This window comes from Trachurus trachurus (genome assembly GCF_905171665.1).
Source record: "Trachurus trachurus genome assembly, chromosome: 18".
Classification (NCBI taxonomy): domain Eukaryota; kingdom Metazoa; phylum Chordata; class Actinopteri; order Carangiformes; family Carangidae; genus Trachurus; species Trachurus trachurus.
Genome location: NC_139909.1, coordinates 8,972,020 through 8,985,288, shown reverse-complemented (window position 1 = coordinate 8,985,288; position 13,269 = coordinate 8,972,020). Strand labels below are relative to the sequence as shown.

Below are 13,269 nucleotides of genomic sequence, written 5' to 3'. Positions count from 1 at the left end.
TACGCCACTTTCAGTCCCGTTTTGTGTGCACGCAATGATTATAATGAGACCCCTGAAAACTGACCAATGGTGGTTCAATGCAACTTAACCTGTCAAGGTCTTCTTGGAGGACAACAGTGAGGGCTCTATTTTGTCTGGACTAAACTTTCTAGCCTCGACCCAGAACCTGCATGAACATCTTGGAGAGGGTTTGTCCTCCTTCTGTTTGTTGTTGTACAAGATACGAGGGCGTTTAAATCTCAGTTATAGTCATAGTTTCAGAGGTGTGACGGCCCGAGTTCATAAAGGTCACACCTAATAGATATTACAGAGACTGTGTCTGATCTAACACTTTATCTGTGACAGAGAGGTTTCTGGACATTTCACAAAAACAACATATCATAGATCGATATACTGTAACAGAGGTTGAATTTATTCAGAACTGTAACATGATCAGATTGCTCCAGTTATTCAGACGTTAAGAAAGTGAAGGAGCACTGATATTTATCTCTTCAATGTTGTAATGATGTTAGATAAGAACTACGGTAGTTTTTTATTTAGTTACTTTTGTATTTTAAGACATTGAGGGTTGTAATTCAATTCAATTCAACATTTGTTCTAAAGACTTGGAATAACAATTAGTTAGACAGTGTGGTTACCACTCCTTTCTTGTTTTTGTTTATAGACTGAACATTTACAAAGAGTTTTCATTTTTAAACACCCTGGTGGTGTTAAGTAAAATAATTTGTATTTATTTAGTTTAATTTATTTATTTTTATATATCTTGCTCTCTGTTCCCTGAACATCGGCTGATAATGTTTCCTTCAGCAGGACACCTTCCTGTACCTGCACCAAAAGATGTTTTTGTTTTGTCTTTGTCAAAAACACTAACATAAACATGTTCCTAAAAAGTATTGAAAATACCACAGCGTGTTGATGTCGTTGTGCTTTGACTTTAATGTATCTGTTGTTTTTCTGCATAAATCATGAGTTCAACATCAAACAGCTCCTGTTTGATGTTGAACGGTTGACTTTCCCGACTCATTGTCTGTTTATGTTTGTTGTGTAACTTTGTCCTTTTTTCCCCTTCTTGTTACTACTTTTGTTATTATTGTAAAGGAGATGTATTTATCTATTTATTTATGAATATATTTAATAATTTGTGATGAATGAAAGTTTATTTGAACACAGAATAGAAGCAGAACAGAATAAAAATGAAACAACAACAACAACAACAACAAGACTTAACACTTATTTATGTTCAAAAAGAGTGGGAAGAAGCCAAAGCTGATCAAATCTTATTAAACCTTCTCCCTATGTTAATTCATTCAACATCACATTTTTTCTGCTTGTTGTTACTATAGTGTGATACACTTTACTATGTGTCAGTGACCTTTACTGCGAACAGAGCCAATGAACTGTGAATATTAATATTCATATTTAAAATCTATTGAGGAAAAGAAACTGAAGAGAAAAGATCCAACTGAACCATGTTGTTCATTCTGGTCAAAGTTCACTCAGTATTTTCATGTCAGGAGTTTTAGATGTTTTAGATTTACTTCCAGTGAGAAAACACATGTACATTAAAATGCACTCAGGCTCCGTGCGATCTCTAGATCTGTGGAGAGAAAAACACACAACAGTCAGAAGTTTAACCCCTTCACTGCATGGATTAAGAAATACATTCTATCATATAACAGAGAAGTATTAACATCTTTGCTGTAACTAAAAAAAAAACCCCGTAAGTTTAAGGTTCAATGTTGATTTGTATGAATACAAAATATTATTACATTGTATTCATTTGTCCTCCTTCAGAGGTGCAGTATTAAAGAGTGACCACTAGATGTCATCATCTTCATTTTCAAACACTTTATAATGAAACCTCATTATGCTGCGATATGAAGTATGTTTCAAAGGAGGTTAAATCGAAAGCAACTGGACTTAGTTATTTGTCTAGGAAGACGTTTCACCTCTCATCCAAGAGGCTTCATCAGTTCATGTACGCAGCTGACCAGGCTGGGACTGGTCCAACTATCTGGTGTGGAGACTCACTATTTAACCTCTTGTGTGGGCCCTATTGTGTTCTAACGACAGTCGTTGGAGTCACTTGCCACTTGTGAACAGTAGTTGTTACAACTACTGTTCACAAGTGGCAAGTGACTCCAACGACTGTCGTTAGAACACAATAGGGCACTAACGAAGTCGAAACCAACTTCCCACCAACGACTGTCACTCCAACTACTGTCGTTGTCACTTGGAGCACAAAAGGGAACCAGTGACATCATCACCCTTGTGAAACGCCCACACAAGAGGTTAAATAGTGAGTCTCCACACCAGATAGTTGGACCAGTCCCAGCCTGGTCAGATGCTACATGAACTGATGAAGCCTCTTGGATGAGAGGTGAAACGTCTTCCTAGACAAATAACTAAGTCCAGTTGCTTTCGATTTAACCTCCTTTGAAATACTATGACCTGGACAAATGAGAATATGCACCGGCGATATGAAGTATGGTGTCAACTACAAAGAAGTAATGTAATGACTGAACATTTACTGTAACAACCTTCTTACCTGCTTCTGCCTGGACTCTGATGCTTCTCATTTTATTTTGAAATCACTCTCTTAATGTGACAGTTGTTGGTTTGCATGAGGTTGGTTTGAGTGTTTTTGATAGAACAGTTGTGGATAAACCTCTACGTATAGCAGTTGATTTGTTGTTTGTTTGCATTTTTGGAGGGTCTGCCATATGGCATTGCCACTGAATGCCTCAGTGATGATAGCACCACCACTAAAATGCCTGGTCATTAAGAGAGAGATTCTGGTGTGAACAGGTTTATTTAGAAGATGTTTACAACTCCACTGTTTACAGCTCAGATACTGAAACCAGCCAAGGCCGAGCTGCTCTGGTTTTAGGCTGCTGAGGGGAAGATGAAGTACATTTCCAATACACTGAATGAATGAATGAATCAATGTACAATTATTATATGAATCACTGTGACTAAAGGAGGCAGATTAAGGACTAAACACCAGAATCAGAATCAGAATCAGAATCAGAAAACCTTTATTGTCCCCTGCACATAGCAGTGGGAATCTTTCTTCAGTGCAAAGTTGTCAGTTCTTGGGCGCTTTTGCAATAATAGCTAGGCCTACCCATATTCCGCCACCAGGATGAGCTTCCATTGGACCAATGCGTGTCGTTGTGCTCGTGCCTGGGACAGGCACGCCCCATGGGCAGGCCTGAGATGACGCATGATCTGACGGATCAAAACCGTGAGTCATCCTGACCATAGATATATAAACATTTATATATCTATGATCCTGACGTGTTGACATTTAAACAAAGACGGTTGGTTCAAACCTTAAACAGACTGGACTGAAGCGGCGAGTCATTGAGCAACTCCGAGCTGCTCCATCGTGAATGAAGATGTTGGAGTTAAACTTCGAAGACTTCATGGATAGCCTACTTCTTCTCTCTGGACTTTAATTTTCCTCTTGGCTTTCGTCTCGTGCTCACCTGTTAAAGGTAAACAGATATGTTACCACCGTAGCCTATGCTCTACGCTCCTGAAAACTAGTGTTCAGCTTCAGAGATTCATGTCTCTCCGTAAACTTAGTAATATTGCTGTTTACTTCCTTACATTGTGTTGCTCGCTTATTAATCTGAACAGTCGAAGTCGGTGTTTTTTGTTGCGTTTTGGTCTTTACTCAGTGCAACAATGCTGACGTGTTGCTACAGTTTTTCCGACCTGTATAATGCTAAAATTCTGTTATCAAGACAGAAATCTGATAAAACATATGTTGCATCCTGACAGCATAGAGATGTTGGTGATTTGCTTTTAACAATATGTTTTGCTCCATAAGTAAAAGAAAACTGGTGTGTCCGTGTGTGTGTGTGTCCGTGTCCTAGGAAGAACAATATTAAGGAGGAGGAGAACAGTACCATCACCACTTGCAGTCCTTTGAGAGCCTATAGGAAACTATAGTTTCTGGAGTTGGAGTTGAACTTCAAAGACTTCATGGATACTACTTCTCTCTGGACTTTTATTCCCCTCTTGGCTTTTGTCTCCTGCTCACCTGTTAAAGGTAAACTGATACGTTACCAACACTGAAAACGCGTCTATTTGTCTATTCATCAGCAATGTTCACATTTTGACCAAACGGTCAATTGTAGGAGCCATGAATTGGGTTTTCTATTTCGTTGATCACTGTGATTACTTTAGTTGAAGTTTGTACACTTTTTATTATGCGTTGATCTTGTTTGTTTTTTGTTCATTGTTAACAGATTGATCTTTAGTACAGAAATCACAGTGCGTTTCTTTTGTTAACACGTCGGACACTCTTAGCCTCTCAGCTACGGTGGCAAATCAGACAACAACGGCAAAAGAGAAAACACAACGGCAAAAGAGAAAACACAACACAAAAAGAGAAAACACAACGGCAAAAGAGAAAACACAACACAAAAAGAGAAAACACAAAGACAAATTACTAAACAACGGCAAATCAGAAAACAGTGTATTTGTGCATGTGGGGTGTCTGAGTAGGCTATCTACGTGTATGTTTAATACATAAAAAAAAATTATAAAATTTTTCTAAATTTTGTTGTTGTTGTTGTATCATAAATATGTGTCTGACATTTATAATAAACCAAACGGCTTGAGAATCGGTTGAATATTCAGTGAGTTATGGTGATTTTAATGGTTGATAGACCTCTGCCTCTGTTGACTAGTGCAGGAAGTAGACACGGCTTCCCCCGGACCAAGATGGCGGCCGCGTTGACGTATTCCACTCGAGGGTACCTACCTTTTCCGGTTTGGTTAATGCCGTTGTGTTTTCTCTTTCTGTGTTGTGTTTTCTCTTTTGCTTTTGTGTTTTCTGATTTGCCGTTGTGTTTTCTCTTTTTGTGTTGTGTTTTCTCTTTTTGTGTTGTGTTTTCTCTTTTGCCGTTGTGTTTCCTCTTTTGCCGTTGTTGTCTGATTTGCCGTTGTGTTTTGCACTTCAGGGCCACCACACTCAGCAGCTCTTTTGGTTTAAGCTGCTAAATCAATAAAACAAGAATCAAGTTATGACAGATGTCTAGTCCAGCCACTGCTAGAGCTGTCTGAAGTCAAAGAAAGTTTTTGGACTCACAAGTGAAATATAAAACATAGCTACAATAATTTAAATTCCAGACATTTTACTGTTCTCTCCATTTTCCAGGTGTGTTTAGGATGAATAGTCCATCTCAGCCAATCGTTGCTGCCCCAGGAGATGATGTCATCCTACCATGTCACCTGGATCCTCCATCAGACATGGAGAAGTTTGTTGTGGAGTGGTCGAGACCCGATCTCCAACCAGACCCCTCAGATCAGAACTGGATCGACATTGTTCTCCTGTACTGTGACATGAAAGAAGCTCCAGAGAAGATCCCATCGTACGTCAACAGGACTCAGCTGTTCACAGAGGAGCTGAAACATGGAAACGTATCACTGAAGATCCTGAATGTAACATCTGGAGATGCAGGGAGATACAGATGTGACATCCCACACTTAAGGAAGTATTTGATAGTTCAGCTTGTTGTTGGTGAGTACATTTGTTTAGATCTTTAACATTTGGTTTTTAATTATCATGTTTCTGTTTAATGTTGTTTTGTAAATGTTTTAAATCTGTGTCTTTAGACTCAGACCTCAAAACCAGGATGACGGAGATTCTGTCGTTTTCCCAAGATCTCCAAACTCCTGATCCAAGAGACAAGACAGACCATAAAGGTGAGGAAACAGTCTGAGTTTGTGAGGACGACTGGAACAAAAGCGACATTTTCAGTCAGTGTGGTGTTTTGTTATTGTTGTTGTTTCTGTCCTGTCAGTGACTGTAGCTGTTGTTTCATTCAGTCACAGAAGTTGATCAGACCAGACACCGTTATTGGATCCTGCCGGTGGTTTTCTGCTCGTTGGTCCTGACTGTTATTTTCATTGGATTCTCGATTAAGCAACAACATCAAAAACAAACACATAAACAAAAACATGTAAGTAAATTAACAAACTTGTCAGTTCCTGTTGTGGCAAACTTGTCTGGGATCTGTCTGACTAATGACTGAACATCTGTTCTCTGTTCATCCAGGATGTGGAGTGTGATGTCGTATTGAACACACAATGTCCAGTCCAGGTGCTTTGATTGGAAGAACATTGATAGTTGTTGTTGATGGAGATGAAAGTTTCACTGTCCTGGATCTTTCAAATCTTTTTATGGACAAGTTTTCCTCAGGATAAGAGGAAGAGTCGTTTGGAAAAACACAAAGGTGTCAAAGGTTTGTATTTGAACAACTGGATGATGGTTTTTGTATTTCCTGATTGTTCTACTGACATGTTATTTACATAATGTGCTTTTTTTCTCTTAATTTACAGCTACAAAAACTGGATCTAAACCCTTTGGTGGAAACAGATGACTTTAAATGAAAGCTGCTAAAACTGTTGGCTTTTGTTCACGGACACTTTTGGGTTTGATCTTCAAAAGAAGAACTTGGATCAGAAGTGTTGACGAGCAGCAGCAGAGTCACTTGTCAGACTTTTATTTCAGACACCAAACTTTGCTGCCGTGATGGTGTTTCCACTCCAGATCAAGTTGCACATTTCTACCTTTGACTTTGATCCTTGAAGACTTTTCAACACGATGCAACCAGTTCTCATGTCAAAGCTGAGCTGGTGGAGCAAAACTATGTGTCAAGATCTGTGATGAATTAATGGCTACATACATCTAGTATGTTAATCATAGGCTATGTACAGCATGTAATGTATGTAATATGTAAATATAATATGTCTATATGAAGATAATGTGTCAGGAAGTTGCCGTTTGTCTCACAGGCTCCAAACTGTCAGTGTTGTAAGTTTCTCTTTAGTCAAAAACGTTGTCCTGTTGTCTAGTGTCCTCTAGTGGTGAAAGGTGGAACTAAGAGGAGCGAGGTCACTTTGACTTTCTCCTCTGCAGAAGTGTTAAAGTTAAACTTCTGTCACAGCACTAAGGATGTGTTATGATGTGTGTGTCATGTCTACAGTCTGTTAAACTTTGTCTGTTTTGTTCTTGTCGCTTTTTTATTGTTTATTATTTATTTATTTATTTATTTATTTATTTATTTATTTATTTATTTATTTATATGTCATGTGTATTTATCTGGTTTTAATAATTTACTGGAAACCCAATAAATTATATATTATTTTTCTACAAAACGATCTACACTGCATCTAGAAATAAATTGTCATCACTATGCAACTACAAATTAAAACAGTTTATTTAATTGAGGGGGTTTCAAGGTGATCTAGGTTTTTAAATGTTAAAATGTATGTTAATGAGAAAAACTCAGGATTCACAAAGTTTGGAGATTATTAAAGTATTTGATGACTGATCACTGTGAACACCGAACACAGCAAACAGTGAATATTACAGGTCTAGTGAGGAAAACGAAACTGAAGAGAAAGGATCCAACACTGAACCATGTCGTTCATTCTGGTCAAAGTTCACTCAGTATTTTCATGTCAGGAGTTTTAGATTTTACTTTCAGTGAGAAGACACATGTAAATAAAATGCACTCAGGCTCTTTAGCCTTCAACTTAAACTCTGAGTCAGTCACCATGGTAACAGACTCTGTGAACATAACCTGAAGAAACCCTGAGTCTGACCAAGCTGTCTGTCCTTTACTTCTCAGTCCGATCAAGTTGAAACAGAAATAATTCACATAGTTTAAAGGGATAGTTCAACATTTTGGCAAATTGGCCCATTGCCATAATCCCTATAGTCATAGCAGTAGGTTTGTTACCTTTAACCGTCGGTGCAAGATATTTTTAGAACGGTGGAGCAGAGCCGTGAGCTGCTCAGAGCTACGCTACGGAGGCTAATGGGATTTCTTGGTTTCCCTCATCAAACTCATCAAATACACAATCCACAATCAGATTCGTTTAGATGAGCTTCAGCGACAGCGTTGGGCTCAGAGTTTATTGAACCTCGTTTCTGGAAAACCCTCCCTGCTCATCCACAGCTTCAAAAACTGGATCCAATCCAATAATGGTGGAAAGAAACAACTTTAAATGACAACTGTTAAAACATTTGGCTTTGATCTTGATCAGAAATGTTTCAGATCAGCAGCAGAGAAACTTTGTCCTGTTGTCTAGTGACCTCTAGTGGTGGAATGGTGGAACTAAGAGGAGCAAGGTCACTTTATTGACCTTTCTCCTCTGCAGAGGTGTTAAAGTTAAACCTGTCAACAGCACTTAGGATGTGTTATGATGTACGTATGTGCATGTTTACATATTTGCCGGACTCTTTGTGATTTCACGGTTGCCTTTCCTGACTCATTGTCTGTTAATGTTTGTTGTGTAACTTTGTATTTTTTTTCTTCTTCTTGTTACTTTTGTTATGATTGTAAATCAGGTTTATTATTATCTATGTATTTATGGATATATTTGATAATTTGTGATGATGAAGTGATGGATGAAAGTTTATTTGAACACAGAATAAAAACAAATGACAATAAATACAAGACAACAAAACAAAATGAAACAACAACAAGACTTAACACTGATTTATGTGCAAAAGGAGCGGGAAGAAGCCAAAGCTTAATATTACTGTAAATCCAACAGGAACAACATTTTATTCATTTGTACTCATTTAAAGGTGCAGTATCAGGATTGACCACTAGGTGTCATCATCTTCATTTTCAAACACTTCATAATGAAACCTTATTTGTTGCGATTCTTGACAACAAAGAAGTAATGTAATGACTGAACATTTACTGTAACAACCTTCTTACCTGCTTATGCCTGGACTCTGATGTTTCTCATTTTATTTTGAAAACACTCTCTTAATGTGACAGTTGTTGGTTAACTCACTTCCTGTCATAGTGACGCTTCACCCCAACCGTTGGAAATGTTTTTTCATCCAATCTGTAAGTTTTAGACTCTGTTGAGAGTTTATACACCTGTTACCTGTAGACCTGATACACAGGATCAGTGGAATCTCATTGAACGTTAATGATAACGGTGTGATTCTCAGTTACTTTACACAATAAACACAATATGATGTACACAGAAAAACAAAAGGATCTCAATTAACATATTATCCCATTACATCAGCATGTTCAGATATTGTTAGGTTTATAATTTATTTCCCTTGTTCCAAGAATACTTGTAGTGTTTTGATCTGGTTTTGCCCGTGAAAATATTTAGGCTACTGCAATTTACTGAATGAACATTTGATGAATCAAGGGAAAACATCTGAAGGCTTTTTACTAAAATGACTGGGTGGGGCCGTCCCCAATCTGCCTGTAACCACACCGACCAAACATGTCATCAATCAATCAAGAAGACTGTAACATAATCTATAACAATATATTTATTTCAGTTTCAATATTGTATTTTATAAAGTGAAACTGAGTGTTGTTGAGAAAACAGTTGTAGGTAACTCTTAATGCACCAACAAATGCTTTTTTTGTTTGTTTGGCTGGACTACAACAGCAGGATCGGCCCTGAAATCTGTTATGTCACTGAAGGTGCTTTCAGACCGACACGGTTCTGGTTCTGGTTCTGGTTCTGGTTCTGGTTCGGTTTTTGTGTTTCGGAATATCTGTGGTTTCTGGTGAATCTGAACCAGCAGCGTTCACACCAGTTCAAGTGGAACCAAAGTGGGAGGACGTTACTCTCCCTTCCTCAGGTGGACGTAAACACAACAGTGGATATATTTTTGCTTTTTTGCCTTTTGTCTTAGTTCCTTTTTCAGTTTTTTGAGTTTATTAATTATTTGGTCTGATGTTGGAGTGAACCCAGCCCTGACCAGGTCTTGAGAATTACTTAACTTTATTAAGCCCCAAAGGGAAATTCATACAACTTGTTCTTTCTAGTTCTGTTTTGTAGCTTTTCTTGAAATTCTGCCGATCCCCAAATCGCCACCAAACATTTTGTTTCTTTAGCAGAGCTCGACCAATTCTTTTTCTTCAGGTTGTCAGTCGCTGCCTCCTTCCCGCTCGTCTTCACAGTCTAGGATACGACTCGATACCGTACCGAGCGAAAGACGAGCTGCTCTGGTTTCAGGTTGCTTGGGAACCAGAGGGAAGAGGAGGAGGACTTCCGATACACTGCGCAAACATTAAACTGTTGTGGATCCAGACGGGGACCATGAGCTGTGTGAGAGACAAGATAATTGTTTTACAATAAATACATCTGAGATCAGACTTAATCTACGTCTTGTGTTCTATTTTTTCCCAGACAGCATCATAGTTATATAAATCATCATGTGACCTTCAGTGGTTCAGTCACATACTAGGTTACCTACGATAGAGTATCTACTAAGGATGTGGAGCTACCTGGTCAATATCTTTACCAGACTTTCCATAATGGATTAGTGTTGTTGTTGTTGTTGTTAAGAGATACAGAAATCATTAAAGGGACAACGAGGAGTTTTGGAAAAGCGAAGCGTTTTCACACTACATTTATGAGCCTCCGCGCACCGTGAAATTCTTTGGCCGGCGCAAGACAGACTCATGTTTTTATTCATCAAGAATTAAAGTCAGAGGTTGGAAGACGATCACATACCGTCGTAGTTCCGACCATAAACGGCGATTCAGCTGCGTTATTCTCATGAGCGTCCGCGAAACCGAAAGTAAGGAAACGCTGGTCGGCTCGCCCAGCATTTCCACCATTAATTAAAATAACAAAATAACGATAGAGACAAAACGATATATTTATCGAAAATGGAGCCATTAACAAGTGTGCGTAGCGTAGATTCATCCACATTAACGTGAGACTTTTTTATAACTAAGTAGAAACTCCTCGTTGTCCCTTTAAGATTGGTTGATATCTGCACCTCACAACAGAAAGTCAAAGGCGTAATTGATGTAGCGCTGCACGACTGCATGTGTTGCTTGTGGTCACAAACCACAAAAAGAATACATTCTCATGCTTTTCATTGTATTTCTTGAGACCAGGATCTAACAGAAGTTTTTCATACAATGAATCACAAGATGGTCGTAGACCTTAAAGGATAATTTTCGTTTTTTACAACCTGGACCTTATTTCTAGCATAAAATATGATCATTCTACTCACCCAGACAACTTTGGTGTCATTTGGAGTTGTTTTGAAGAAATTAGCCCCAGTGGAGCGGCGCGTACGTCCGTATAAACACGGGGCAGCGCAATGCAGCCTCTAAATAACACATTATCCGCCGCAAAACTCGCTCATTTCGCCAATATTTTGTTATGATACACTCGTGCTATTCCCCTCCGAGCCCGTGGTGGCATGTCATCAACATGCTGCGCCTGTAGGTTGACTACTAACCTCTGATCTGGATGATGTCATCTCCGACCGCTGCCCAATGCTATGGTTCGTTTCTGCGTGTTTCTGACTTGTCAGAACAAAATGAGCAGCTGGATGAAGTTGAGCTTCCACAGGCTTCCTCTCCTCAACCTGAACTCACTAAAGCTCCGGCTAGTTGCGCTAAAAATGGACCTGAATGCCGAAGCAGAATGATTATTATCAGAATGAGCCGGGCAGCCGTCGGAGATGACATCATCCAGGTCAGAGGTTAGTAGGTCAACCTACAGGCGCAGCATGTTGATAACATGCCACCACGGGCTCGGAGGGGAATATCACTAGTGTATCATAACAAAATATTGGCGAAATGAACGAGTTTTGCGGCGGATAATGTGTTATTTAGAGGCTGCATTGCGTGCCCCGTGCTCGCGCATTATACGGACGTACGCGCCGCTCCACTGGGGCTAATTTCTTCAAAACAACTCCAAATGACACCAAAGTTGTCTGGGTGAGTAGAATGATCATATTTTATGCTAGAAATAAGGTCCAGGTTGTAAAAAACGAAAATTATCCTTTAACACCGTTTTACAGCCTGAAGAAAACAGTCCGTTACGACTACACAAGAATCAAACTAATACAACAATAACGAAAACAGACTGACCTTTGTGGTGTCTCCAGAGGAAGAGCAGCATCACCATCACCAGCAGCAGGAAGACCCCGAACACAGGAAGTAGAACACATGTAAGGGGGGAAGGCTGAGGCAGCTCAGCAGGCCTCGCTTCAAAACAGAAACACCACAGACAGGTTGGCCTCAATCAAACATATTATATATATTTGACGTTTTAAACTTCAACCTCACCTCTGACAGTCAACCAGCTGCCTGGTGAGCCTCCAGCTCCAGAGATGTTGCACCTGTAGAGTCCTTCATCAGACCTGGAGACTCTGTGGATGGTCATGTTTCCTGTGGAGCTGCTCCTGATGAAGACCTCGTCTTTGGAGAAATCAGTGGTGAGATTGGAGGAGGAACCATCCCTACCTCTACAGCTCAGAGTCACATCGTCTCCCTCCATCACAGGGAGGACCGGGCTCTCCAGGATCACAGAGCCTCCTGGACAAAACACGTTTCAGACAAGAACCAAAGTGAACAAGTCAGTATAAGTCAGAGTTTATGGTCACAGGAACCAAAGGGTTTTGGCTTTTTGAACATAGGAAACCTCAGGAAATCGTCAAAGGGATACGAGATGATTTCTTGTTGTAGGGTTTATGAATAATATCCGTTATCTGGCGAGTTACATATAGACTTTGATCGCAGTGAGTGGGCGATGCATGATGTGTGTGAATAGTGTGAATCCAGAGAAGGTCACGTGCTCGACCACACGTTGCTGCACAGGAAAACGAAAATAGGCCCTGTTCGTTATCTATTTAGGACGGCACTGAACTAGATCAACTGTGGTTAACAAAATCCATTAAAATGGTTTTGTTCATTTGTCTAAACATCCGACTCTGAGTGTCACTGTCTACTGGCTGCAGCTTGTTTAAAGTTAACTCACCTGTTACTGTGATGTTGACGGTGTCGCTGCACTTTCCTGCTGCAGACTCACACCAGTAAACTCCAGAGTCTGCTGGGTAAACGGTATCAACAGAGCAGTGGGACGCCTCTTCTCTGTCCATATCTGTGGGACAGTCTTCATTTATGTTTTGGGATGTGTTCCTCCTAACCCTCCACTCAGAGGAGTTTCTCTGCTGCCCACAGCTCAGAGACACAGACTCATACTTGAAGAACTGGGATCTGTTTGGCAGGACTGTCAGAGTAGCTGCAAGAAACACAGACGATGGCAAACAGATTTTTATTTCATCATGAATATGTTTTGTGTTCATGATTAACAAGGTCGCTTGTGTGTTTTTTCTGATCTCTGGTCTTCCTTGTTTCACTACGGATGTGATTTTGAACGATAATTGAGTTAATTTAAGCTGCTCAAATTTCGTTGCCTCCTGCCTCTTCACCATACGATGCAATAAAA

General features: G+C 39.7%; 2 protein-coding genes and 1 long non-coding RNA gene across 3 annotated transcripts in view; 2 read left to right on the top strand and 1 right to left on the bottom strand.

Annotated features, from left to right (window-relative positions):
- Positions 1–3,989: 3,989 nt before the first annotated feature.
- Positions 3,990–13,269, top strand: part of LOC311001847 (butyrophilin subfamily 2 member A1-like) — a gene marked incomplete at its 3' end in the record, with an annotated part of 33,011 nt that continues 23,731 nt past the window's right edge. Inside the window, exon 1 of the mRNA XM_083993026.1 lies at positions 3,990–4,060. Coding sequence (XP_083849152.1) covers positions 3,994–4,060 — 67 coding nt within the window. The 5' untranslated portion in view covers positions 3,990–3,993. The remainder of the gene's footprint in view (positions 4,061–13,269) is intronic.
- On the top strand, positions 5,608–6,646 carry LOC311001291. The gene is made up of 4 exons (XR_014596157.1): positions 5,608–5,721; positions 5,845–5,978; positions 6,074–6,260; positions 6,358–6,646. It is a non-coding gene; the product is annotated as an uncharacterized lncRNA (long non-coding RNA).
- LOC311001487 (uncharacterized protein) lies at positions 9,976–12,919 on the bottom strand (the record flags this gene model as incomplete). The annotated part of the gene is made up of 4 exons (XM_083992575.1): positions 9,976–10,118; positions 11,910–12,026; positions 12,108–12,356; positions 12,799–12,919. The coding sequence occupies 4 exons, from the start codon at positions 12,917–12,919 to the stop codon at positions 9,976–9,978; spliced, it is 630 nt and encodes a 209-aa protein (XP_083848701.1).